The sequence below is a fragment of the Pipistrellus hanaki genome (assembly GCF_964339955.1).
Source record: "Pipistrellus hanaki genome assembly, chromosome: 2".
In the NCBI taxonomy this organism is placed as follows: domain Eukaryota; kingdom Metazoa; phylum Chordata; class Mammalia; order Chiroptera; family Vespertilionidae; genus Pipistrellus; species Pipistrellus hanaki.
In genome coordinates this window covers 195723847-195751259 of record NC_140504.1, presented here as the reverse complement: position 1 = coordinate 195751259, position 27413 = coordinate 195723847, and the positions used below count along the sequence as shown (strand labels likewise).

Below are 27413 nucleotides of genomic sequence, written 5' to 3'. Positions count from 1 at the left end.
ATCTGCCTCTGCTCTCCCCACAGGTGGCTTCCTTGCCGTTGTGGTTGCCTAAGTCGCTGAGCCCGGGGTCTGGGCGGGAGCTGCAGAGACTCTCTTACTTGGGGTCTTTTTTTAGCTTCTCGGTCTTCGCAGAAGATGACGTAAGTACGGTGGCCATTTGCACCTCTGTTCCTTTGTTCACAGCCCTTCCCGAGTGGGTATTCTATGTCGATTGAATTTGTTTCTTCTCTTTCCAGGCTAAAGTGGTTGAAAAGTATTTCTCAGGGCCTGCTATTACCCTGGAAAACACCCGTGTGGTCAGCCAGTCACTGCAGCATTACCTGGAGCTGGGAAGGGTAGGTGTTCGGAAAATGAACTGGGGGGTGGGGGGGGCATAAAAGGTGGGAGATGAGTAACCGGGGCTTTGAACGGTAACTGCAGCGAGAATGCTCTGCACCCTCATTGGGCATCCTGGGGACGGGTCCGGAGTTTAGTGGCCAGGCTCTTAGGCATGTAAGACTCGGGGTGAGTGAGCGCTGTTAGTTTAACTCGCTGGTCCCAAATAGAGTTTATATGGCTTCAGTTCTCAAAAAAAGCAGCAAAATTATAGTGTAATTAAGGTAATTGTAATCCTCTCCTGGAAAGGAAATAGCAAAGGCTGTTTTATTAAAACAGCAACTGCTTCCTCGCCACTCCACATCTCGCTCCCATGCTAATGCTGTCGACACAGTTGAGTGTGGGCTTGTCATCTGTTCTTCTCGCAGAGTCAGAGGAAGTGGGAAGCGGGGAGGAGAAAAGGCAGGGAGGGAGCTAGCTGTTCTTAAGTCCAAAGGAGTAGTTTTTAAAGTAAAGCTGTAATTTTTTCTCTTTGTTTTTAAAACAAATTTCAGCAAGAGCTCTTCAAGACTCTGCACAGTATTCTGCTAAATGGTGAAACCCGGGAGGCGGCCCTCAGTTACATGGCTGCCGTCGTCAATGCCAACATGAAAAAAGCACAGATGCAGGTAGGCCCCCTAAGGCGCCTTTTATTTCTCCGTCATTCAGTCCTCTAACTCCCCTATTCATCAGTCTGACCTGACCCTGTGCCAGGAGGCGGAGACACGTGGTGAACAGGAGAGAGACGCTCCTGCTTCTGTGCAGCGGGTGTCCTAGAGGGATCTGGGTGAACGCAGACACATGGTTTCAGACAGACACAGCTCCTAGGAGGCCAGCCCCGCCCGGTACCGCACTGAGAGTGACGGCAGAAGCTCCAGAAAGAAGCTGTGGGTGAATTCTGTCTGAGTGTCGGAAAGGCCCCGCTAAGGGGGTGGCATTTGATCAGAGACCTGACTGACAGGAAAGAACCAGCTATTGCAGGGCTGGGGAAAGGGCTCTCCAGGCAAGAGTAAGGTGCTAAGCTAGGGCTGGACTAGCTTTGGAGCCAGCCCACGTGCAGGCCTGTGTAGCCGGAGGACTGAACGGGAAGAGAAGGTGCGTGGTGCGCTGGGGGTGGTCAGAGGCTCCATCAGTGTGATCAGAGCTGCCGAGAGGACCATCGGAGGGTTTTCCAGCAAGAAACCCTCCGGATCCGTGCAGAGAATGGACTGGAGTGGGATGGGGGCCAGCAGACCTGAGAGCAGCCCTGTGGAGGCTACTGGTGTGGACTGTTTGCCAGAGCAGAAGAGTCACCAGGGCGTCTGCCCTGTATTAGTGCTGAATGACGTGACGCTTCTGCTCAAGATGGAAAATGTACAGATCAAAGCATGGGCCTCGCCTGAGGCTGCCTGGGCTTGCCATTGTGGCCGGCGCTCACTCACAGTGGGACCTTAGCAGTTCCTTCTCTGTTTCTCCGCTTCCTCGTCGCTGAAGGGGAAAATAAACACTGAGTGTGTGTTCACTCTCCGCGAAGCTGGTGGAATAGTGCCTCCTCCAGAGCGAGCGCTCGGCGCTGTCACTGTCGCTGTCAGGATCGTTCTGTCACTAATGCAGACTGTAGGTGAGAGAGGCTGTCAGGTGGGAACAGTGAGGCTTCTGGTCCTGATGCTCTGGAGGGGAATGGAGAGGAAGGAGCAATGTTTAGTGTGTTTTTACTTGCTCGCTGATTGTGAGGATCTTAGCAAGTCACTTAAATTCTCTGAACTTTAGTTTTCTCCTCTGGAGAACGGGAGTAATAGTGTAACTGCCTTCTGCGGGCTGTTGTGAAGATGCGGGGAGAGAATGTATAAAATGCTTCACAAGGATGAACACTCAACAAGTGGTAGCTGCTAAAGAGTGACAGTGATGACATGATGTGTGTGTCCTGTCATTGACTGTTTGCTGCTCTAGCTGGTTTGGCCAGTGGTTAGAGCATCTGCCTGTGTATGGAAGGGTCTCAGGGTCAATTCCCAGTCAAGGGCATGTACCTGGGTTGCAGGCTCCATCCCTACCCTGTGTTGGAGCATGTGCGGGGGGCAACCAATCAATGTATCTCATATCGATGTTTCTCTCTTCCCCCCTCTCTACCTTCCACTCTCTCTAAAAATCAAGGGAAACATATCCTCTGGTGAGGACTTTAAAAAAACTTTTTTTCTTAGTAAAAAAAAAGAAAAGAAGATGCATGTTTGGTCAGCATTTCTCTTCCGTCATTATTCTCAGTCCTTCCTTCCATGTTTCACAGACAGATGACAGGTTGGTGTCTACAGATGGATTCATGCTGAATTTCCTCTGGGTGCTGCAGCAGCTCAGTACCAAGATCAAGTTAGAGACGGTTGACCCCACGTATATATTCCACCCGAGGTGTCGGATCACTCTGCCCATCGATGAGACCAGAGTGAACGCCACGATGGAGGACGTGAAGGAGTGGCTGGCGGAACTCTGTGAGTGACATGTTCATTATCAGGTCGTTGAAATGCTGCCCTTCTGTTTTTTTTTGTTGTTTGGTTTTTTTAAATATATTTTATTGATTTTGTACAGAGAGGAAGGGAGAGAGAGATAGAGAGTTAGAAACATCGGTGAGAGAGAATCATCGATCAGCTGCCTCTTGCACAACCCCTACTGGGGATATGCCCACAACCAAGGTACATGCCCTTGACCAGAATCGAACCCGGGACCTTTCAGTCCCCAAGCCTACACTCTACCACTGAGCCAAACCAGTTTCGGCTGCCCTTCTGTTTTTTTAATTAAAAAATAGGTATGCAGTGGCACTCAAAGCGTATTCCCACAGCTTGGATTTGACACCAGTGCAGTGTCCCTGTCCGTTGCCTCCTGCTCCACCCCTACAGCAGTGACCTCAGACCCCGGATTCACTCAGCAGGGGCAGAGCAGGGAGCGTGTCTGAGGACTCGATTGTGGTCTTGCCCGGTCAGACATTACTGATATTTACCATTAATGACATGTTTAGGGCCAGGTTTTATCGGCCAGTACAGAGCTGTTTCAGAGTCATGGGAGATTTTAACCAAAACAAAGACAACACCACAACCTGAGATTCAGTGTGCCTTCCCTTTGGCCATCCGTATGTCCTATAGGAAATCCTCTAGGTGTAGGCTATGGGCTGATCAGGAAAAGAACTTGAATATCTTAATAGTAACTGTTGTTTTCTAGTTAAATCTGAGGAGACTGAGCTTCCAAAAGGCCCAAGCTCGCCTCACCCGTTCAGCACGTGGTGCTGCGGCGAGGGTCCTGTGGCGAGGGTCCTGCTACCAAACCAACCCCAGGAAGGATGAGCACAGCCGGGGCAGCTGGGAACTTTCTGCCTTCCTGGGGTTGGTTTGGTTGCAGTTTCTCATATTGGTCAGTGAAGGAAGCAGTGTGACTCAGGAGATAAGCCAGGCAGACTCCAGAATTAAGATATGGCTCTTGCCCTAGCCAGTTTGGCTCAGTGGATAGAGCATCAGCCTGTGGACTAAAGGATCCCAGGTTCCTATCCGGCCAAGGGCACATGCCCGGGCTGTGAGCCCGATCCCCGCCAGTAGGGGGCATGCAGGAGGCAGCCAATCAATGATCCTCTCTCATTATTGATGTTTATATCTCTCCCTTCCTCTCTGAAATCAATAAAAAATATATATATATATTCAAAAATTTTAAAAAATATTGCTCTTTAAACGTTAAAAATAAAATAAAATAAATAAAAAGGAAAATTACTTTAAAAAAAGAAAAGGTGTGGGCTCCTGGGATCAGGAGCGGGGGAGTCACAGGCTGTGGAGGAGGTGGTCACGGGGTTTTGAAGGAGGCCCTTCAGAGGGAGGGAGGAGGAGGGGGAGGAGGAAGAAGGAGCCAGGCAGCCTGGCCTCAGCCATTTTCCTGGCCGACAGGAGTCGTGCCCCAGAGAGGTCCAGGTAGGCAGGGGGAGAGCGTGCAAAGGAGTGAAGACAGAGAAAGAAAGAACAGGCAGAGGGAAGGTATGGAGGCTTGTGACAGACAAAATGTATCTGGGAAACAGGTGAGCAGGAAAACAGGAAAGTAGAAATGTAAGAGAAATGGGCAAAACTCAACAGTAAAGAGACTGGGCTTGAAAGTGAATGCTGAGGGTGGGGCAGGGGCACGGGACGGGGGGTGACTTTGTGCCTCTCCACTTTCGTGTTTGAGTACAATCCCAAAGAACCCCAGTGCCCGGCATTCCCCTACGCGGCCACATCCTGCTAGCAGGCGGTGTTCCCAGCTGCCCAGCTAAAAAGTGAGAGTTTATAGAGTCTAGAAAAAAAAGATAATTTTGTTTGGATGCTAATGATTCCTCACAAGTTGTTGCCTCTCCAGAAAATGAATTTACAAGCTAGGGATATATTATGCAATAAAAATTAATACAATAGCTCTACCCAGTTTGGCTCAGTGGATAGGGCGTCGGCCTGCGGACTGAAGAGTCCCAGGTTCGATTCCAGTCAAGGGCATGTATCTTGGTTGCGGGCACATCCCCAGTAGGGGTTGGGCAGGAGGCAGCTGATCGATGTTTCTCTCTCATTGATGTTTTTTATTGGCACATATAAAGTGAAAACTATATTTTATCACGAGAATTTTAATTGGAACATTTAATTGACACATTTAGGGCTCAAGTCTTTTTTTTTTTTTTTTTTTTTAGGGATTGTTCCCCCCAGATTTTAGTTTTTATCGTCTATAATTTTTTAAGAGTCATTCAACTATTTGGAAATTAGTGTAACTTTGCGTTATTGGTTTCACTTTTTCTTTGATTTAGTCCTGCAACCACTTTTATTTAGGGGATAATGTGTGTGTTTTTCCTAGATGGAGATCAGCCTCCATTTTCTGAGCCGAAATTCCCTACGGAATGCTTCTTCCTTACCCTGCATGCCCACCACCTCTCCATCCTGCCGAGCTGCCGGCGCTACATCCGCAGGCTCCGGGCCATCCGGGAGCTCAATAGGTATGTGTGTGTGGCCTGTCCTGAGGTGGCTGAGGCGCCACGGGTTCCGGGTTTCAGATAGCAGGGCGCCCAGTGAGAACCCCTCCCAGATTGTTCCCCCCAGATTTTAGCGACTCGGGACGGTGCTGCGTCCAGAACCTCCGGTAGCTGTGACCATGGTAGTGAAGCTGCCCTACACCCCCCCCCCCGGCTGATGAGCACTCCAAGGTCCATTCCCACACATACTCCCACACCCTGTCACCTCGTGTGCAGTGGGGAGAGGAACGGGCCACAGATGCTCACGTGCTAGACCTGATCCTGTGACTGTTGCCTCACATGGTAAAAGAGACTTTGCAGGTGTGCTGAAGTTTGGGATCTTGAGATGGGAGATTTTCCTGGACTATCTGGGTGAACCCAATGTTATAAGGGTCCTTATAAGAGGGAGGGAGGCAGGAGGCACAGAGTGAGAAAAGGGAACCTAATGGCGGAAGCAGGTGTCAGGGGGGTGTGGTTGGTCCCTGACGCTGCCAAGGGCAGGGAAGCATTCTTCCCAGGGCCTCAGGAAGGAACGCTGACCACGTGCACGCTGACCAGTGAGACTTCTGACCTCCAGGGCTCTGGGCCGATGATTCTGTTGTTTAAGCCACTGATTTTGTGCAAGCTTGTTAGCCATAGGCAATGAATGTAACATCCTAGCAAATCGTGCCCTTCTTTTTCTTCCAATATGAACTCCCTGCTTATGGCTTTGGAATTAGCCGATAAGGACAGAAATTGGTCTCGCTCGGGTTATGGTTCTGGAGCCATGAAAGGGGATTTGGCATTCTGTGATATGACCGCCTCGAAGTCATCAAATCCTCCCAAGCTCCTCTTGAATTCTTGGAGCGCCGTCTTTGCTCTCACTCACAGCGAAGAGACCCAGTAAGGTTATCGATTCAGTTTATATTGTGATAGATGCTTTGTGGGGCCAGACGCTGCTTTGAGGTCATCTTAGGAACTCCCTGGCTCGGTGACTTTCCTGGAGGTGAGAGTTGGCACCCGGGCCAGCCTTCCTTCGGTGAGCTCTCCGGAGGAGCAGCCCGCTGTCTTCCTTCCTGAGATCGCTGTGACCGCTCATGCAGCTGTTTTCCACAGAGAGCCTTGGCTGCCCGTGTTCTGTCCTGAGGTGCCTGAATCTTCACCCGTCAGAGAACTAATCCCAGAGGCCCGTTTCTCTTGAGGGCCCATTACCTGTGTGACCCCTTCTGGTGCCAATAATCTAGGTCATCATATTACTTTCCAATTGTTGCTGCAACAGAGTACCACACTTTCATGACTTAAAACGACATCAGTGATTATCTTACAGTCCTGGGGGGCCCAGTCCTAAAATCAAGGCTGCATTCTTTCTGGAGGCACTGGTCTCTCTCTCCCTGCCTTTCCCGCTTCTGGTGGCCGCCTCATTCCATGGCTCGTGGCCCCTTCCTCCGTCTTCAAAGTCAGCAGCATAGCATATTGAGTTCGCTCTCTCCACCTCTGCTGTCACATCTCCTCCTCTTACTCTGCCTCCCTCTTTCTCTTAGAAGGACCCGGTGGTGACATGGGGCCCACAGACAATGCAGGATAACTCCCCATCTTGAGGTCCATATCCTTAATCACACTGCAGAGTCCCTGTTGCCATGTAAGGGCACAAACACACTCAGGTTCTGGGGATTGGGCTGTGTCATAAGGGAGAGCATTGTTCTGTCTGTCACACTCATAGTTGCACGAAAAATATTCTAGTTTACCAGAGGATTGTTAAAGGTTACCATTTGGCTTATTGAATCCTTGAAATGGCTGGAAAACCGGTTCTCCTTTGAACCTGGCCTGGCAGGAAGCTGCTTCAGGGGTCAGCTGGACAGTAGAGCCTCTTCCAAGGTCTCCCAGAACCACGTGGCTGCCACATGGCAATACTCACTTCTGCTTTCAGTGAGGGTTCGCCTCGCCTCGTGGTGGACAAGTCATGTGCAGAAATGCTGGCAGCAAGGGAGTCTGGGAATGGTAGTTTCTTTGTTTTGTTTTTTTAAGATCAACCTCTAGTTCCTTACAATGTCTTTTTTTTTTTTTTTAATGATATACAATTTTTTTTTTTAATTGATTTTGTACAGAGAGGAAGGGAGAGAGATAGAGAGTTAGAAACATCGATGAGAGTCATCGATCAGCTGCCTCTTGCACACCCCCTACCGGGGATGTGCCCGCAACCAAGGTACGTGCCCTTGACCGGAATCGAACCCGGGACCCTTCAGTCCCCAAGCCGACTCTCTATCCATTGAGCCAAACCGGTCCCGGCAAGTTCCTTACAATGTCTTGATAGAAAGGGGTTAAAATAATGTTAAGTGAATAATGTTTAAAATGTGCAGCATTATTACCGATCAGGGACACGACCTCACTGACAGGTGATACTGGAACAGACACCTGAAGGAAGTGAAGGAGCAGGTGGCAAGGTGATCACAGAGAAGGGTCTTTCAAGAAGGGGCTATTGTAAAAGAAAAGGAGGGAATTCAAAAGTAGTGAAGTCGCCTTTCGCTTTAGTTTTGGGTAATTGAGTAGGCATAGTAACCTTGAATTTTCTTGAGACCTCTTTTTCTCCCTCCAAGAAAAACAAGGGAATCCTGGATTTCCTTCTAAAAGAGGTTACATATTTCATCACATCTAAAGTGTCATCAAGAGCCCGGCTGGTGAGGCTCAATGATTGAGCGTCAACCCAGGAACTAAGAGGTCACTGGTTCGATTCCCAGTCATGGGCGTGCAGGAGGCAGCTGATCAATGATTCTCTCTCATCATTGATGTTTCTATCACTCTCTCCCTCTCCATTCCTCTCGGAAATCAATAAAAATAAGTAAATGAATAAATAAAGTGTCATCAATTTTATGATATCATTTTAGGAATCAATAAGAAAGAAAAATGCTGCCAATTAAACCATAATGTGCCATTGATTGTAAGACATTCTCTGGTTTTAGAAATGCTAAAATGGGGGGGAGAGAATATGTGTCTGAGAGCCATTGAAATGGTCAAAATGAGTAGATAAGATGGATAATGGGTCTGTGTGTGTTCTTTTTATTTGACCATTAGTCTTTGCTTTCAGAACCGTGGAGGATTTGAAAAATAACGAAAGCCAATGGAAAGATTCCCCACTGGCAACCAGACACCGGGAAATGCTGAAGCGCTGCAAAACGCAGCTGAAGGTCCGTATAGTTACTGGGATGAGTATCGACAGCCTCACAATGGTGTATTTCCCAGCAGGCTATGTGCTCTGAGTGAACAGTTCCGTGTCCTTATTTTTCTTCATTATTCTCCCTATTCCCACGCCCGAGATAAAATGGTGCAGCTAAAACTTGTTGGTAGTTTACATGTATCTACATAATATTTAAACCTCAGGACAGACTGTCAAGCGCAGTTTAGCATCTCCTCCCTTTCCTACCTTGTGCAGTGCCCTACCCACCTACTACCCCCAGCCCTGCAATCCTGCCCCCAAACACACATCATCCCTTCCAGGCAGGCTTGTTCACGGTGTGTGACAAAGTACCGTGTGGCTGTGGAAAGATTTCTTTCTTTTGCTCCTCCTCATTCTTCATTTTTAATTGGAAATGATCCATCACACAGAACTATGTAGAGATGGGAAGATTTCCGCTCGTGAGCATAGCTTTAAAAGGTTCAGCACCGATAGCACATTCAGGCATTTTTCTTATGTTTATATTCAAATTAAAAAGCTCAGCGTTGGCTGGTCGTGCTTTCTGCTGATTAGTAAAATAACGTGTAAAATTTTTCTCTGGCTTGGTTCCTGTCACACGTTAAGGTCTCATTTAGTTTAACTAAGACACTAGACCTCTCTGAGATGCAGAGTGAGGCAGGGGCTCTTGTCTGGGGCCTGCAGAACCCTTCAGCTCTCCAAAGGTAACGCTTCAAAGAGTCCATAAACTTTAAATTCACATGTCCGCGTGTGCGCATGTGCGTGTGTTTTATCCTCACAGTGATCCTCTGAGGTGGGGGGACATTTCCCCCAAAGGCAGCTCTTTAGTGGTGACCTGCAACTTACAATAGATGCAGATTCGTCTGGCTTCTCCCCACTAATCCTCCCCGGTCCCCAAAGAGCTCCCCGGGTCATTTACGTGCCAGCAGTGACCTGCCGCGGAGCCGTGTGTCCGGTGGTCTGTGTGGCGGAGCTTTCGTTTTTCTTAGAACACGGCCAGCATCCCAGCTAGTCAGCGGGGAAGCCCCGGTGCCAGGCTCCCCTCCTGGCACCCACCAGCACGCCCAGCTACTCAGCTGCCAACTAACATGGCGGCCCCTGCTTCCACAGAAACTGGTACGATGCAAGGCCTGCGCTGACGCTGGGCTACTTGACGAGAGCTTTCTGCGAAGATGTCTGAATTTCTATGGCCTTCTCATCCAGCTGCTGCTCCGCATCCTGGACCCCGCCTACCCCGAGTGAGTGCCTCTCCCTCCCTGCCCGGCTGTTCAGTGTACTGCTCTCACCAGCCCTCCCCTCAGCAGGAGTTCATTTTGGCCCCATGAGGGTGGTTTTTCCACAAAATACCACAGCCTGGGCAAATCTGTTTTGAAGAAGTGGCATTAGAAGTTTAAGTTTTAAAAATTTGCCTCTCAAAAGAAATGTCAATCGTTGTCCTGTTGATACTGGGCTCTGTTGACGAATGAGTTTGCCGCCCACTGCCATAGCCGGTTTGGGTCAGTGGATAGGACATGGGTTCGATTCCGGTAAGCGGCACATACCTTGGTTGCAGGCTCCTCTCCAGCCAGGGCCCCTGGTTGGGGCTTGTGCGGGAGGCAACCAATTGATGTCTTTCTCTTACATTGATGTTTCTCTCTGTCTTTTCCTCTCTCCTCCACTCTCTAAAAATCAATGGGAAATTATCCTCAGGTGAGGATTAAAAAACAAAACAAAACAAAGGATTTATTTTTCAATTTCCAGATTGTGCTTATGTAGAATATGTAATAATGAATATTTTACCTGTAATTAGTTACAGTGATAAGGGAATGTCAGCACCTGCAGTTTTAATTTTGACATAGTGCTTTGTAAAAATTGCCTTATTTTTTATCAGTTTTTGATCGATAAAAAATGGAATCTATAAATTGGAAGCTAAAAGCTAGAGATAAGCTTGACTGGCTTGGCTCAGTGGTTGAGCACTGACCTATAAACCAGGAGGTCACAGTTCGATTCCCGGTCAGGGCATGTGCCGGAGTTTCGGGCTCAGTCCCCAGTGCGGGGCATGTAGGAGGCAGCTGATCAATGATTCTCGTCATTGATGTTTCTCTCTTTCCCTTCCTCTGTGAAATCAACTTTTTAAAAAAAGCTACAGATAATTTTTTATTGTTGAGCTGAGGGCGTGGTTGACCTTGTATCCTCACCTGTGCAGCTCATTGTTCTCCTGTTATTGTTATGAAGCCTGTGTGTCCCTGCCGGGGGAGCCCTCTGCGGGCACGGAAAGTGTTCGAATGCGGCCGCCCTGAGGTCTCACCGTAGCCTGTGCTTTCTTCTCGTTGACAGCGTAACACTGCCTCTCAGTTCAGACGTCCCCAAGGCGTTTGCAGCGTTGCCTGAGTTCTATGTAGAAGATGTTGCTGAATTTTTATTTTTTATTGTACAGTAAGTGTCTTACCATATTACATAGAACTTATACATGTTTTTACATGTTTTGTGTAAATACTATGATTAATTATATTGCACACCTCCATTCTATGCCTGAAATTGTGTGTCACTGCTTTAACTGCTGCCTGGAGATTGGAAAAATAAATCCAAACTGTGGCACCAGGCCAATTCCAATAATATCACAGAGGCAAAGAGGATTAGCAATGCTGGTCATAATGTCTTCTGTGAAAATGGAGCTGAACTTCTAATGATGGAGAATGTGTTTCTGAGGAACAGTAGGAGCGGTTTATAAATATCTGAGTGAACATTCAAAAGCCAGAAATAACCACATCTATATTTTGTACCAACATTTTCTCAATGATAGAATTGGAGAAAGGTAGCAAAGTAATGGGTTGTGTTTATATCTGACTTTTCAAAATGAAAATAACTAACTCTATTTAAATACTTTTTAAGTGCTTGGGTAGTGAAGATCTTTGAAATCCATGAGATGATTTAATCACGCCTTGGTTTATTTTCTAAAACACAATAAGGTAGTCTAAAATGCTGTGGCCAGTCGACATGACGGATTTGAAACCTATCTGGTTATAATATAAATAGTCACCTTACACTCAGTAAGTTAAAGGGGACTCAGCGTCCTGGTTCCTGGGCCTATCGGTCGCCTCCCCCCGGAGGACCCCAGCGTCCACCCAGGTGGAGACTCAGGGCTGGACCTCGCCCCTCTCGCCCGCAGATACTCGCCTCAGGTGCTGTACGAGCCCTGCACTCAGGATATTGTGATGTTCCTCGTCGTGATGTTGTGCAACCAGAACTACATCCGAAACCCGTACCTGGTGGCCAAACTGGTGGAAGTCATGTTTATGACCAACCCTGCTGTGCAGCCACGGACCCAGAAGTTCTTCGAAATGATCGAGAACCACCCTCTCTCCACCAAACTGTTGGTCCCGTCCCTGATGAAGTTTTACACGGGTAGGTTCCTGGGCACACAGGCAGGCAAGGCCGTCCAAGCCAGTGGGCAAAGTTACTCTAAACCTTTACCCAATAGGCTGCCATCCACCTACACGTGTAGCTCAGTAGCCCACTGGGAGCAGAGCACATGCTCCTGGGTCCCTGAGAATTAAGAGTAGCCCCTTCCTTCCTTCCTTCCTTCTTTCCTTCCTTCCTTCTTTCTTTCTTTGTTACTTGAACTTCTAAAAATCTTCTTCAGTAAACATGTATTGTTAGTATTAAAACTAAAAACGTTAAATGTATTTTATAGCCCGTGCCTGCAACTGTCACTGACTCTGGATGAGGGGCAGGGTGTGTAGGTGTGTGGGGTGGAGCTGGCAGGCGGATGCTCTTTTCCCTCCCCTCCCACCAGGCAGTGTGCCCTCCGGCCCCGGACAGCTCTGTGGTCACGGACAGATGATACCCTTGCTAAGAATAGCACCACTCATCGAATCCTTACTGATCCTTGCACTTAATCCCAACCACAGGCCTCAAGATGGGCGCCATAAATAGCTCCATTTTACACATGAGGAAACCGGAGCTTAGGAAGGTCGGGAAGCTTGCTGAAGGTCAGCAGCTAGCGAGTGGCAGCAGCCTCGGCAGCTGGGCTGTGGCACAGGTGCTCCTGGCGTCTGTGATGTTCCTCCCGTGGTTACCAAGGCACTGGCGCCAGAGGGCCTGCAGGGGGGCGTCACACACTGCCGCCTGCCCAGCACAGCCGCCAAGGCTGCGGGTGCAGGTCCTGGCCCCTGCACGCCGGCCTCTCAGGCGTGTGAGAGCCTGCGATTCAGAGCAGCACCTTTTTGCACCCGGGAGAAGAGGCTAGCTTAGGAAATGCTTAAGATCAATTTCTGTTTCCAAAGTAAAGTTCAATTTCAAAATAAGAGTATTTATTTGTAAGGACCGGCTCTCAAAAGCCTGCTCCTCAGAACCTGGAGGAGCACTGGTGACTTATTTCAGGACTCCTCTTCCCGAGCGGATCTGGTCAGCAAGGCCAGCCTGAGCCCGTAGACCAGGCCCTCGTTCAGCACGAAGCTCTGTGTGTGCGGGCGGGGTTTATGCTAGGCCCATCGGTGAAGATGGCACAATCCCGGCCGCCCTGCGCCAGACGTTCTAGGTGGGAGACAGATGCTGGCCCATAAATAAGACTCAGTGGGTATGGGGCGGGGGGAGGCGTGTGCTACATAGAGAAGCTAGGCGGGGAGGGTCGCTGAAAAGGGGACTTGGAGTAACCTTGAAAATGAGACCAGAGAGTGAGTGTTAGAGATCTCAGCCACAGAGCCAGGCCAAGGAGGCAGCAGGTACAAAGGCCCTGAGGCCGGGCAGCTCAATGAATTCAGTAAGAAAGCAGTTGGAGAGCAAGGTGGGATTGCAGTCAGCAAGCAGGCAGCAGGGCGAGGTCAATGTACTGGAAAATATAGGAAATACCAAGAAGAAAAAAATCATTGGTAATCCCTGCCTCAACAGAGAATCTATGGACATTTTCCTCCTTGTCCTTCCAGTCAATGTGTATAGGACACATGTGTCTTTCTCCATTAGATGTCGAGCATACTGGAGCGACCAGCGAGTTCTATGACAAGTTCACCATCCGCTACCACATCAGCACCATTTTTAAAAGCCTCTGGCAAAACATAGCTCACCACGGTACCTTCATGGAGGAGTTCAAGTGAGTCCTGCGCCCCCGGGTCACTGCAGCTCTCCAAACCCCAGGGGGCGGGGCTGCTCCAGAGCCTTCACAGCCGGGCTCTCGGCTGTGGGCGTGGTCTCGGCCTCCTTTAAGTTTCCAGAAGGAACTGTTGGACATGAGCAGGTTATCCAAGTGTCTGTGCTTACTAGATATTGCTGAACTTTGGGTTGGTCGAGATCCCTTGGGGACGGCGTACATAAGACAGAATCTATAGTTATTCTGAGATGATGTGTTAAGCATTTCGTGATTACAATGTTAAAGGAGGTGGTTGGAATGACTGCAGCGAGATCTTCCTGTGTTCTTGAACTTGACATTGAGCTACAGAGCTGGACATGTTAGGAGGAGTTGAGGCTCAGAAGCAGTTAGATTAGGGTTGTCATTCGAAGTGTCGCTCTGTATTTGTAATAAGGCTCTAAGCGTTGATTAGGGACTTCTCATTGGCCCCTGGAACTTTAGCACCTGCCCGAACCTAACATCGGTGATTCCATCTCAGCTACTCGGAAAGAAAGGCAGGCAGAAGGCTGGACTCGCGCCTCACTCTCCAGAAGGAGTTTTATCCCATCTGCTTGGGCCTCTCTGCAGCCCGTTAGGTCTTGGGTCAGGCCTGGCGGTCACTCATAGCTGAGTTACTGGTCACTAATGTACACGTTTCCAGCGGAGTCGCCATCTGCTAAAGGGCTTTCTGCAGAGGAAGCTGGGAGGTGGCTCTTTGTTTCCACGGACTGCTCTTCTGGTCGGAATTCTGTTCCAGCGGAAGCCTGGCACCAGCGTAGGAAACCAGGCGGGCCCACGGCTGGTTCCGTGTGCGGCTTGGGAACTTTCCATGTTCCCGGAGTCCAGGCTCCGCCCTTGTCACGGGAGCTTCTGTGCCCAGGCCGGGCTGGCCGGCCTTGGTGCTCAGTGGGAGGTCCTGAAGGGTAGCCCTCCTTCTCTACTAATCTTCTAGAATAGGGGTGTCGAACTCAATCAGAGAAGGGGCCAAAATCTAAAATCCAGCCTAAATCGCGGGCCGAATGGTTTACTGAACAGTCATAAACTGACAATGTCATAAACTGACAGCGGAGTGCAGTGATGACAGCGCGGTGCGGGCCACATTGCAAGGCCTGGCGGGCTGGATTTGGCCCGCGGGCCTTGTGTTTGACATGTGTGTTCTAGAACATAACAGGCAGGCTAGACCACCTCCGTCACCAGCGAGTCCCTGCATTAGAGCCGGTGACAGGACAGTGCCATGGGCTCGAAGCTTTGAGCTCTCTGTAGTAAGTTAATGGCCCTCTCTAGCAGTGTTACAGCTTTTTTTATTGATTTTTGAGAGAAAGAGAGAGAAACGTTAATCATCAGCTGCCTCCTGTGTACCCCCTACTGGGGATCGAGCTCACAACCTGGACGTGTGCCCTGACCTGGAATCGAGCTGTGACCTCCTGGTTCCTGGGACAGTGCTCAGCTGCTGAGCCCCGCTGCTTAGGCTGCAGTTTTTCTTCAGTGCGTCTTCTTTATAATGGGAATAACGGTCAGTAGTTCTCGTGTCTCTTATAGGTGGGTAATTATGTGTGCTTTCTTTTTTCCTGTGAATTCAAGCATGGTTTTTTCCTGGCCTGGAAGTGTTTTCTCTGCTTAGAATCATTGCGGGAAAGAGCCAGGGTATGCTGGTAAACCTCTCTGAAGGGAAAAGAGAGCAGTCTGGGCTGTTTTTCTGGAGTAAAATACTTCCACTGTTGCCAAATTGAAGCTGCCACGGGAATCTGCCCACGGAATTCTAAAATATTAGCAACTGGCTCTCCTGAGAGTGCAAGGTGACTCCAGCACGTCACCGGGGTGAGCTCATCATGATTAACTTCAAAGGGCAGCACAGTCTAAGGAGGGACTGGCAGTCCTTGGCCTCTATGGTACTCAAGTTGTGCCAAGGTCTCGTAGGGCGGCGTGTGTTGGGAGACACCCGTGGCCCTTTCCTCTGGGACCTGCGGGGTCTTGGTGGAGGGAGACGTGTGACAGGCCCCGTGTCGTTGCTTTCAGCTCTGGGAAGCAGTTTGTCCGCTACATCAACATGCTGATCAACGACACGACCTTTCTGCTCGACGAAAGTCTGGAGTCCCTGAAGCGGATCCACGAGGTGCAGGAGGAGATGAAGAACAAGGAGCAGTGGGAGCAGCTGCCCCGGGTGAGCACGGGGCCGCCCAGCCGGGGAAGCTGCCTCGGCCCTGCCCCGCGGGGCTGCGCGTGGGGCCTGCGACGGATCTGACTTCCTGTCAGTGCGTCCTGCCTCCCACCTGTGGGCTTCCGTGAGTGACGTCCCAGGCTTGGGGCAGGAGAAAACCTCAGCACTTGCTCTGAAGCTAAGGAGTGAGTTACCGAGTCCTCCCGGTGTCCAGAACTTGTGCCTTTTCATGTTAAGGGCTTTCTGGAAAAGAGCTTTCATTGTCTGAATATGTTAAGATTTATGGAAGTAACTAGGAGTAAATCTCAAATTCTGTCTGAGAGACAAGAGTGTCATCTGATCTTCAGGCATCTGGAGGGTCACTCAGGGTTCCAGTGGGGTTTTCTTTCACTTGATCTTCGCTTTTCTATGCAGTTCCTCGTGGCAAAGAGGCTGTTTTGCCAGGTTCCATGAGGAAATATGCCCACTGCCCCGCCCCGACATTTGCTGCAGCCGGGTGGATGGTCCCGGTCAGCTCCCAGGCCCTTCCAGCTACTGCTGACGTCACGGTTGGCCTCCCCGATCCGTGTCACTGCCAAGTCCCCGCTTTGTCTACACCAGTGTGTCATCCACTTACGAGGCTTCTCCTGGACCAGCTTGTACGGCAGATGCTGGGATCCGGGTCTGTGCACATTATCTTGTTCACAGTCAGTGCTTAACAGCACTCGTTGGAGACGACTGAACAGATAGTATTGATTTTGTGTGTGCTAATGGGTGGAAAAGGGTCATAAATAATCCCTAACAAGTGCAGTTTCAGAAATCATTTCCGTTTGACTTTGAAGTCACTTTCCAGCTTCCACCTCCCTGCCTGCTCCCCCTGTGCTCTGGTGCCCAGCCCCCCGCTGCTCCTCTCTCCACACTATCCCCTAGGTCGGTGTTTCCGGAGGGTGCTGGTTGGGATTTGAATGCAGTAGGATTGTGATATAATAATAACTCCCTGTTATGAACGACTGTCCCATACGCTGCAGGACACCCAGCGTCTCTGGCTCATTTAACGTCAGCAAGGGCCTCCTCCGAGCGGCGGGCAGTGAGGCCTGGAGCTCCCGTCGGAAATCACTGCTGGGCGGGCTCCTCTGTCCCAGCCTTTAAATTCCGTGTTCTGAGGACTCAGAGTGTGTCTTCCCGGCGCAGGTCTCCATGTTGTTGGCCTGCCTCTCTGCCGGGTGGTCTCGTAGGGGCCTCAGACTTGACTTGTCTCAGCTGAACGCCGTGTAGCCCTCCAGACCTCGCCAGGTCTGCCCGCTCTGGGCAAAGACAGCTGCGCCTACGGTTGCTTTGGCTCAGCACCCCCGTGCCATCCTCCATTCCTCTCCCTCTCAGAACCTCTAGGTTCCATCTTTCTATTGTTGTTAATCTTCATCTGAGGGGTGTGTGTGTGTGTGTTTAAGAAATTTTTTTTATTGATTTCAGAGAGAGGGAGAGAGAGAGAGAAGCATCAGTGATGACAGAGATTAATCAGTTGGCAGCCTCCTGCAGGCCCCCTACTAGGGATCAAGCCCCAACCCGGGCATGTGCCCTTGAACAGAATCAAACCCAGGACCCTTCAGTCCGCAAGCTGACGCTCTATCCACTGAGCCAAACCAGCCAGGGCCACCTGGGAATATTAATATTAGGAAGTGGAAGAGGGGGAAGAAGGGAGAGAGAGAAAAGAAAAACATTCATGTGAGAGAGACATATCAGTTGGTTGCTTCCTGCATGTACAAAACGCACAGTTCTCAGTATCATCTCACATGTTTTTAAAGTAATGCTGACTAAGCAAAAGTCTTTATTAAGGGAAATGAACATGTATCAGATACGACATAAGATTCACTATTTCATCCTGTGAAGAAGTTGGTTTCTTTTTTAAAAATATATTTTATTGGAGAGAATCCAAGATGGCTGCTCGGGTAGGCACCTAGCTGCAGCCGCACGCAACAATTTCAATAAAATACAACTAAAATATAAAATGGACATTACCCAGAACTACAGGAAAGTCGACTGACTGGAAATTCTACAACGAGAAGCAAGGAGAAAACCAGAAGGAAGCGCGGAGGAGCTGTAAAAGCCTAAGGTACCGAGACACGCAGCGCGCGCGGAGAGGACGGAGCCAGAGAGGAGGGAGGCCGAGTGCCTGGCTGGCGTTCCCTAGCGGGAAGGAGATAAACACTCCGACTGTGCTGGGCCCCCAACTGCTTGAACCCCCGTTCTAGGCCAGACCCCGGGGACCCAGGCTCACACAGAGGGAGCTGGGCTGTAAGGCGGAACCCGGGGGAGCGGCGAAAGGAGGTCCCAGAGGCGCGCACACTGCGCGCAGAGAAGGGACGGCCGGCTGTGCCGTAGGACTGCCCTGGCACGAAGGAGACAGGGGCTCCAGACTGCTCTGAACGCCACCTCCAACTCCACTTCCAACTGAACTGAACCCCAGTTTCGGGCCCATTGCGGGAGAGCTACACTGTTTGGTAGCAGGCGAAAATCGAGGGCACCTTTCTCTCAGAGGTGCTTGCAACAAGTACTGAAGACCCTGAGTCTCAGGAGTCGCATAGGGCGGGGCGGACGGAAGCCAAAGCTGTAGGCTCCACCCTGAAACCCCGCCCCATCAGAAAAGCTGCCTGCGAAAATGCCTAAACCAAATAGATCACAAACGAAAGAAATGGAGGACAAAAAGCGACTGGAATTAGAGTTCAAAACCACACTTACAAGATTTTTCAAGAGTTTCCTAGAAAAGGCCGATAAAATAAATGAGACCTATGAGGATATGAAAAGGGATCAACAAGAAATAAAGAATAGATTGTCTGAAATAAAAAATATTATACAGAGTCCTAAAAACAGAATAGAAGATCGCAAGAATCAAGTCAAAGATTTGGAACATAAAGAGCCAGAAGACACTCCTCTGCAGAAGCTAGAAGGCAAGAGAATCCAGAAAATTGAAGATAATGTAAGAAACCTCTGGGACAACTTCAAACGATCCAACATCAGAATCATGGGGGTCCCAGAAGAGAGAGAGCAAGATATCGAAAACATACTGAAAGAAATAGTGACAGAAAACTTCCCCCACCTGGGGAAAGAATTGGACTTACAAGTCCAGGAAGCACACAGAACTCCAAATAAAAGGAATCCAAAGAGGACCACACCAAGACAAATCATAATTAAGATTCCAAGAGCAAAAGACAAAGAGAGAATATTAAAAGCAGCAAGAGCTAAGCTGGTAGTTACCTATAAAGGAGCACCTATACGATTGTCAGCTGATTTCTCAACAGAAACCATGCATGCCAGACGGGAATGGCAAGAAATATTCAAGGTGATGAATAGTAAGAACCTACAGCCAAAAATACTCTACCCAGCAAAGCTATCACTCAAAATTGAAGGTCAGATAAAGAGCTTCACTAATAAAAAAAAAAGCTAAAGGAGTTCATCACCGCCAAACCAGAATTATATGAATTGCTGAAGGGGGTTCTTTCAGAAGAGAAAGTAAATAAAGATAAAAATTATGAACAACAAATACGTAACTATAAACAAGTGAATCTAAAAACCAAGGAAATTAAAAAAAAATCTGATGAACAATATTAACTGTTGAATATAATAGAATCAGAGGTATGGAAGGGGAGTGAACTAATGATTCTTGGGGAAAAGGGGAGAGGGGAATGTGGGAAGAGACTGAACATAAACTGTGCACCTATGGATGAGGACAATGGGGAGTGGGGAAAGGGCAGAGGGTGGGGTGGGAAGGGGGCGGAAAGGAACACTTGTAATAATATGAACAATAAAAATTTATTTTAGAAAAATAAATAAATAAATAAAATAAATAAAAATATATTTTATTGACTTTTTACAGAGAGGAAGAGAGAGGGATAGAGAGCTAGAAGCATCGATGAGAGAGAAACATTGATCAGCTGCCTCCTGCACACCTACTGGGGATGTGCCCGCAACCAAGGTACATGCCCTTGAGACTGGAATTGAGTCTGCAGGCCGATATTCTATCCACTGAGCCAAACCGGTTAAGGCGATGGTGATTTCTTTTATCACAAAGGAAACTGAGTCTGGGTAAGTTAAATGATGTGCCACGGTCGCCTTACTCAAAGTCCTGAAGAGTTCAATGCGGACAGGAAAAGCTCCAGTGACCTGCAGGGCTCCCTCGGGTGGGCTGTCTGGTCCTTCCCTGACGACGTTGGCTTTGCGACGCTCTTTTCCATTTACGAGCTGACTTTTTCCCCGTCGTACGTGGCTGATGACCGGCCCTGAGACTTGTTTGGCCTCTGCTCACTCCCCAGGACCAGCAGCAGGCCCGGCAGTCCCAGCTGGCGCAGGACGAGCGGGTGTCGCGCTCCTATCTCGCCCTGGCGACGGAGACGGTGGACATGTTCCACATCCTCACCAAGCAGGTCCAGAAGCCCTTCCTCAGGCCGGTGAGTCCACGGTCACATTCTGTCACTTGTAACTGAATGGGGTCTGGAAGGCCCAGGGTCACAGCCACTGAAGGTGAAGCTCTGTTGCTGATTTCCCCCACGTAGGCTCATGGATGCCCACAGCGCTGCTGACAGACTGAAACCCACAAGTGGCCGCTTCCAAGTTGACTTAGGAGTTCACTTTCTGCTTAGACAGCACTTTGGATTGTTAATGTTGAAGCTGTGACATATTTTCATCATTATTGATGCCTGTGTTTTATTTAGAGGAAAAGTAAGGTGACATCAATTGGAAATTAGAGACCATTAAGTAGAAGTAGTTGATAGTGTATGAGATCTTTGACTCTCTTAGGTATAGGTTTGTGACAGTCAAGAAGCCAAAGGTTAATGAGAGCCATAATTAGGTTTATGAAAGATCAAAGGTTGTTAACATGTTTGGCCTCGACATGATACATAAGACCTCGTCCTGCTTCTGAAATTGAAGCTGAGCGACATCCCCAAGATCTCTACTTAGCTGCACCTGAGCCCCCCACTTCACCCCCACACACGGTTTAGAAACTTCACAGTGTGGCCAGGACAAAGGGTAAGGAGGAGAGCAAGAAAGAGGCTTAAACTTGACCTGTAAACGCCGGACAGTAAGTAGTTCAGGACGTGGGCCACATGGTCTCTGCCGCGGCCACGGCTGGTAGCTCGCCGGTCCCTCCTGTGACCATGTTTGGTTTTATGTGCAGTGACCCCCAGGGCAGTGCCTCTGATAGTTGAAAGGTAGGAAACATAGAAACGATTTAAGACTAAATTAACACACAGTCTTCACTTTTCAAAGGAATTATCGGAAGCGAGGCCTAGTCTGTTCATGAAGTGAACGTGTTTCAGGGCCTGCACATAGACCTGGGCTGGCCTTCTGCCCGGTCTGTGCCTGCGCCTGCGTCCTGTGTGCTTTCCTTCATTACACAGAGCTCCCACTTCCAGAGGAGAGCAGATTCCCAGCTCTCTCCTATTCTCCTCCTTATCCCACAGATTCCTGGTTAAATACAGGCAAAAGCCGGTTCCTGAGAAGCAGGTTCCCGAGCTGAGTGACTCTCCGTAAACCCAGTCATTGCCTTAAGGAAAGCCTTGTGCCCGAAGGGGAGCTCTCACCCGTCTTGGCCGGGTTTCCCAGTTTCGGGTTTGCTACCAGCAGTGTGTGCCCGGCAGTAGCAGTGCTGTGTCATCTCATTTGTTGCACGATTGCTGTTGCCCAGCTGTTTCTCTTAAGTCGGCTCGGTCTTACTGACCAAATTTAAAACTGTTCAGACGTAAATTTTATCTGTGCTTCTTTGCATTTCCCTCCTCTTGGCACCTGATAGGTAAAGAATGGTGTGTACTGCCTGAACTGCCAGGGACTTTTGAAATGCGTACAAAAGTAATGCATAAAATGATGGTCTACAGAGCATATTAAAAAACGTATGACTTGTGTTACGATAATGGAATCACGGATAATTTTCCCTCCTTTACCTGCTTCTTGCAAATTTAGAATGATCCTTGTTTTTATAATTAAAAGCATGACTTTATAGAAAAGGTTGTCTTTTGTTGGTATTTATAAATATTCCACCAACGCACAGTACTCTATTAAGTATGAGAATGATGGGATTGGAAATGGAGAGCAATAAATTCTGAATATAGTGTTTTTCTTCAGCTGATGACTCACAGCACTTGCCAGGGATGAGTTCTTTGAAGACGAATCCAGCCAATTCCCGTTGCTCCACGGCAATGGGAGTTTTGGTCCTTCTCACGTGTCTCAGCAGCATGAATTGTCCCATTCTCCTGTGATTTCCTAGGAACTTGGACCCCGATTGGCTGCAATGCTGAACTTCAATCTCCAGCAACTCTGCGGTCCCAAGTGCCGGGACCTGAAAGTTGAAAATCCCGAGAAGTACGGCTTCGAACCGAAGAAGCTGTTGGACCAGCTGACAGACATTTACCTGCAGCTGGACTGTCCGCGGTTCGCCAAAGCCATCGCCGACGACCAGGTCAGTGCCGGTCTCCGCCGCTGCAGGGGGAGCGGGGTCAGGCTGCTGCCTGTGGATTCCGTTCTGGCTCTCCTGGCAGAGCCAGGCGATTGCATAGCCATCTGTTCCTGAATTCCCCGCGTGAAATCAGGAAGGTGATACTTTCCAAAATATGGTTTGAGACATTTTTAGTACGTAAGTGGAAATCGTGAGCTTAGCGTCCAGAGGACTTGTCTGCTGTAAACGGAGACGAAGTGGCTGTTTTCCTTCCGGCATAAAAGGCAAGACTAGCCCAGGTCCTCCTCCCATTGTGGTCTGGACTCGGATCTAGCCAGGGCTTCAGCCCCAAGTCCGGGACCTTCCCAGAAAGAGCCAATTTCCTCAGAGAAGCCACGTTGCCTTGGCTCTAGTGCTGCCTTCACCTTGGCTCCAGACTTCACACCTCGATGGCTGTTTTCACATTCTTCCCTCCTCCTCCCGGTGTCCCCAGGGCCACATCTGGCTCTGATGTAGCCCCGCCCCGCCCAGCTGGGCCCGGCCTTCCCAGCCATCTCACCCTCCTCTGCTCTGTCCCACCATCTGAACATGAAATAACTCATTCTTACTAACTGAGCACCAGGTTTAACCACTTTCCCTGTCCTCCCTGCTGTGATCCTCACAAAATCCTACACTGCAGGTGTCGTCAGAGTCCTCCTTCTGAATGAGGCTCCGAGAGGCGGGGGAGCGCGTGTGAAGGTGGTGGGGGCAGGGCAGGATCCAGAGCCTCCCTGAGCCCGTCCTCACCCCCTCTGCTCGCCACATAGAAAGCCCCAAAGCTCCAGCTCTTTCTGTCTCCCCATCTCCGTCCACACTTTTATCCAATTAGTATCTCACATCTCAGTTTAAACATCGGTAGGCATTCTGGAAGGTTCCTCACCCTTACCTCGTCCAAAGGTTAGAATGGGAAACGAGCACCTGAATCTTTCCCGCTCTTGGCTGCTCCGTGCTGGTGTGGGGACAGATGGTGCCACAGGAACGCAGAGGGAATCCAGACGGGCCGTTTTCCATCTGTCTCGCGGCCTGTCTCTACAGCTCTGCCACACTTCCTCCCTGGGAAAAATTTAAAAAAATAAAATGAGGGAAATGTAAGTACTTTTTTAAAAATAACAGCTTTATTGAGATATTGCTCACGTATGTAAGTACTTTGTTTTCAGCACATTTACCTTCAGGAAAAAGAGCTAAAATTTCTACCTCCTTTCTTGCTAGGCCCCCTGCAAGGGCCAAAATAGACTAGATTTTTCTCTTTAATATTGAAATTTAAAAAGAAATTCAGGCTTGCTGTAAAAATAATTCAAACATTTCCAAATTCCCCTCGTTTGCCTTAATCCTAAAGCCCTCCCCAGAGGTGATGACCGTGTACAGTTGGGTGTGTACTGTCCCATCTTTTTGAATTACCAGAGGCCCAGTGCACGAATTTGTGCACAGGTGGCCCACCCCCAATCAGGGCGGATCGGGGCCAGGCCTGTCAGAAGGAGGAGACAGCGGGAGGTTGGCCGCCTGGCCCTCCCTGGTCAGGGCCCCATCAGGGCTGGGCCAGCTCCGAGGAGGGGCTGAGGGTAATTGGCCCACAGGCCTTGCTCCCAGTTTGGGTGGGGGGGACCAGTTAGGGGTGGGGCTGGCCATGGGGAGAGTTTGTGGGCAGTTGGTTGGCCAGCTCCCCGATTAGTGGCGGGGGGGGGGGGGGGGGGGGGCCTGATTGGGGGTGGAGCTGGCTGGGGGAGGCACATGGGCCAGTTGGGGTGGTGGGGATGATTGGGGGTGGAGCTGGCTGGGGGGAGCACAATGGGCCAGTTGGGGTGGTGGAGGTGATTGGGGATGGAGCTGGCTGGGGGGAGCACAATGGGCCAGTTGGGGTGGTGGGGGTGATTGGGGGTGGAGCTGGCTGGGGGAGGCACATGGGCCAGTTGGGGTGGTGGGGGTGATTGGGGGTGGAGCTGGCTGGGGGAGGCACATGGGCCGGTTGGGATGGTGGGGATGATTGGAGAGGGGGTCAAGCAGGGCTGGGCGGCAAGATGGGCTACAGGAGGTTGGCCAGCCAGCCCGGCCCTGATTGGGGGGGGGGGGTGATCGGGGTGGGACCCGCTGAGGGGAGGGGCTGTGGCCCATCAGGGTGGTGGGGGCCCCTTGTGAGTAGGGCCAGCCATGGGGAAGGGCTGCAGGAGGTTGGCCAGCCGCCCTGCCCCCTATTGGGGTGGGAGAGGCCAATCAGGGGCGGTGCCAGCTGAGGGGAGGGGCCGGGGGAGGTTGGCTGGCTGGCCCCAACCCCTGATTGGGCTGGTTCACTGGCTGCAGAGGGCGTCATAGCAACCGGTCATTCTGGTCATTACAGCATTCTGGTCACTGGCTTTTTATATATATAGATAGTCTTGTAAAAGTATTCGTATATACATATAATTCTAGGACTTTTTTTTTTTTTTAGAAAAAACGCACACAAATAGATCACACTTGGGGTATTTTCTGCAGCTTGCTTTTCCCCCTCACACTATATTTTATCTTACATTGTCTTTCCTCATCCCCAGAGATCCTATAGCAAAGAGTTGTTTGAAGAAGTAATTTCGAAGATGCGGAAGGCAGGGATCAAATCCACCATCGCCATAGAGAAGTTTAAACTCCTTGCCGAGAAGGTGGAGGAGATAGTGGCCAAGAACGCGCGCGCCGAGATCGACTACAGCGACGCTCCGGACGAGTTCCGAGGCGAGTGGGCGCTTGTCTGCCCGGCCCTTGATTTGAGTTCCCGGAAACAGGCATGACGGACGGGCGTCCTGTGCTCCAGCGTTACTGGTGTGCTGAGGCTGCTTGCTGAGGCACTTGGTCTGAACTCGCCTTTGCCTGCTTTTAGCTCATATTGTAAATTAAAAGACGAGAAAAGGCCCTTAGCCTGATTTCAAACCAGGTAAAACCCTGAGATCCTAAGGCCCCCTGGCCTTTCCTAGTACAGGTGGGGATTGGCGATTCTGGAGTCCTGAGAAGTCCAAACGAGAGCTGTCTGGCCCAACCTTTTCCTCTCTCTCCTCCCGGCCGTAGCCGATGAAAGGTCACTTTCCCTCACAACGTGGGGCCGTTTGGCTGCTAGCATACGGACGTGTGCTTTATGTTTCCCTGGCAGCAGGGGCTGCGTTTGGCTTCCGGGTGGAGGTCCCGTTAGGTTGAAGTTGCTCTGCTCTGTCTCTTAGACCCTCTGATGGACACTCTGATGACTGACCCCGTGCGCCTGCCCTCCGGCACCATCATGGACCGCTCCATCATTCTGCGGCACCTGCTCAACTCCCCCACCGACCCCTTCAACCGGCAGATGCTGACCGAGAGCATGCTGGAGCCAGGTACGGGGTGCAGGGCTGGGGCGGTGCCTACGGCAGCCACGGATGTGGCGGCCAGAACCCACAGCTGGAGGTTAATCAACGGGGAACTTACCAATCCAGAAGCTCTCCCGGTCTGTGGCCCTCAGCAGAGGAGACACGGAGTGTTCTGTGCTCTTGTTACTGAAGAGCCTGGTCCTTCGTCCGTCTTCATTGCACTGCGTGAATGAATGGCCTTGCTTTCCATTCATCATCTCTCCGGAAAAGCCCTTCCACCCAGGCACTAATCCTCCTCTCCTTTCCCCAGTGCCAGAGCTGAAAGAGCAGATTCACGCCTGGATGCGAGAGAAGCAGAACAGTGACCATTAAACGTCCCTGTCCACCCTCTGCTCGCAGCAGCCACAGCCAGCGCGGCAGTAGCGGCAGCATCGTGGCGAAACGCTCTCCACACGTGCGGCCAGGCGTGGCGAGGACACCGAGAGCCCACCCAACGCGACCACGCGGTGGCCACCGGCGAGGACACGCCCGAGACGGAGCCCACTTCCTGTACATATATTTAATGACAGACCTGTCAAAAGCTCGAGGGACACGCTGATTGACGGCTGGTGTAACGAAGCGCGTCCTTCGTATGTCACAGTTTGGGGCTTTCGCAGCGGAAGTTTTTAGTGATTGATAATGAATGGGTTTGGGCAGCATCCCCTCCACCTTTCCCCCCACCCCCTAAATTCAATATCCATTGATTTGATTGTGATTAGAGAACCTTGGACATTTTGCTGCTAAAGAATCTCTCCCCTTCCCTCCCCCTCCTGCCCCAACTTGCACTGCTGTGGATTTTTTTTAAGAGAAACAAAAACAAAAATAAATTCCTTTCCCTGGCTCTCCAAACATATATTCTGTGAGATAACTGTGCCTGCAACAAAGTGTTAATCCCAGGATCGTATTTTTATATCATATTCACATATTTGTTTTTTTTAATTGGTGTTAGATGACATGATTAATAAAAAAGGCAAGATATTTTCAGAATTCGAATTTCAGTTTTTATTTTTATTTTGAAATGGCCCTTAAACTTTTTTTTTTTTTTTTTTTTTTTTTTAATTCTAAGCAAAATGAAGAGAATCCTGTTGCTCTGACCCTTGTCATAAACCCTCTCTAGGAACCTAAGGAGCAGCTGCAGCAAAGGGAACGCTTAAGTCTATCAGGATTAAATGACTTAGGGTTTGTGGGCGGGAGGTTGGTGTTTTTAATGCTTCGTGACAGTTGGAAACCTTTACCGTTATCCTAGGAGGGTCCATCAATTCCTCAGCTCTCGGGTCTGTGAGTTCAAGGCAGGGGTCATCTGCATGACGTGTCCTTTGGGGTTTGGCCTTCCCAAAGCGAAAAAGGGGTGCAAGGAATGTCTGCTTGTCAAAACACACACAGGCAAACACCCACACACACGCACAGAAACGTCAGACTTTTTGTATTACTGCTCCCTACTTAACATACTTGAATTCTCGAATTTCCTTTGGGGTAAAAAAGGATTTGAAACCATAAAGTGTTTGGAAGAAATTAAGTCTACAAAAACTTTCTTTTTCTTTTCCTTTTTTCCCCCCTCCACAGACAATGTCCTCTGTTCATTTCCTAATGCAAACTACAATAAACGGTGATACACACTTAGAAGGCATCTTCTTTGAGTCTCTTCTTTTCGTGGAAAACAAAGGGGTGGATAAACAAGAGCTAGCGGAGTGTGCCTGTGGCGCATTCTCTCCCCGGAGCCCGGTAGGAGTGGCTGTGCCGGGAAGCAAACACTGGGATTTGTGTGAGTTGATGCTCCATTTGGTTCTCATTCCGCTGTCTGCCTGTCTGAGGGGGTTGAGCTTTAACATCTTGTGTCTGCTGTTCTCCAGTTGCTCCCTTATCTAAAATATCTCTCCCCTGACCTTTCAAGTTCTTACTCAAGTTC

The 27413-nt window shown here is 49.8% G+C and overlaps 1 protein-coding gene across 2 annotated transcripts in view; it reads left to right on the top strand.

Annotated features, from left to right (window-relative positions):
* The window catches only part of UBE4B (ubiquitination factor E4B), a 91772-nt gene extending 64642 nt beyond the window's left edge, over positions 1-27130 (top strand). For both annotated transcript variants that reach the window (XM_084875733.1, XM_084875732.1), the window contains 16 exons: positions 24-140; positions 237-335; positions 870-983; positions 2615-2813; positions 5170-5308; positions 8385-8484; positions 9600-9727; positions 10806-10904; positions 11638-11873; positions 13431-13557; positions 15589-15733; positions 20017-20151; positions 21966-22157; positions 24695-24869; positions 25349-25495; positions 25779-27130. In XM_084875733.1, coding sequence (XP_084731859.1) covers positions 24-140; positions 237-335; positions 870-983; positions 2615-2813; positions 5170-5308; positions 8385-8484; positions 9600-9727; positions 10806-10904; positions 11638-11873; positions 13431-13557; positions 15589-15733; positions 20017-20151; positions 21966-22157; positions 24695-24869; positions 25349-25495; positions 25779-25840 — 2214 coding nt within the window. In that variant the 3' untranslated portion in view covers positions 25841-27130. The remainder of the gene's footprint in view (positions 1-23; positions 141-236; positions 336-869; positions 984-2614; positions 2814-5169; positions 5309-8384; positions 8485-9599; positions 9728-10805; positions 10905-11637; positions 11874-13430; positions 13558-15588; positions 15734-20016; positions 20152-21965; positions 22158-24694; positions 24870-25348; positions 25496-25778) is intronic.
* Positions 27131-27413: the final 283 nt, after the last annotated feature.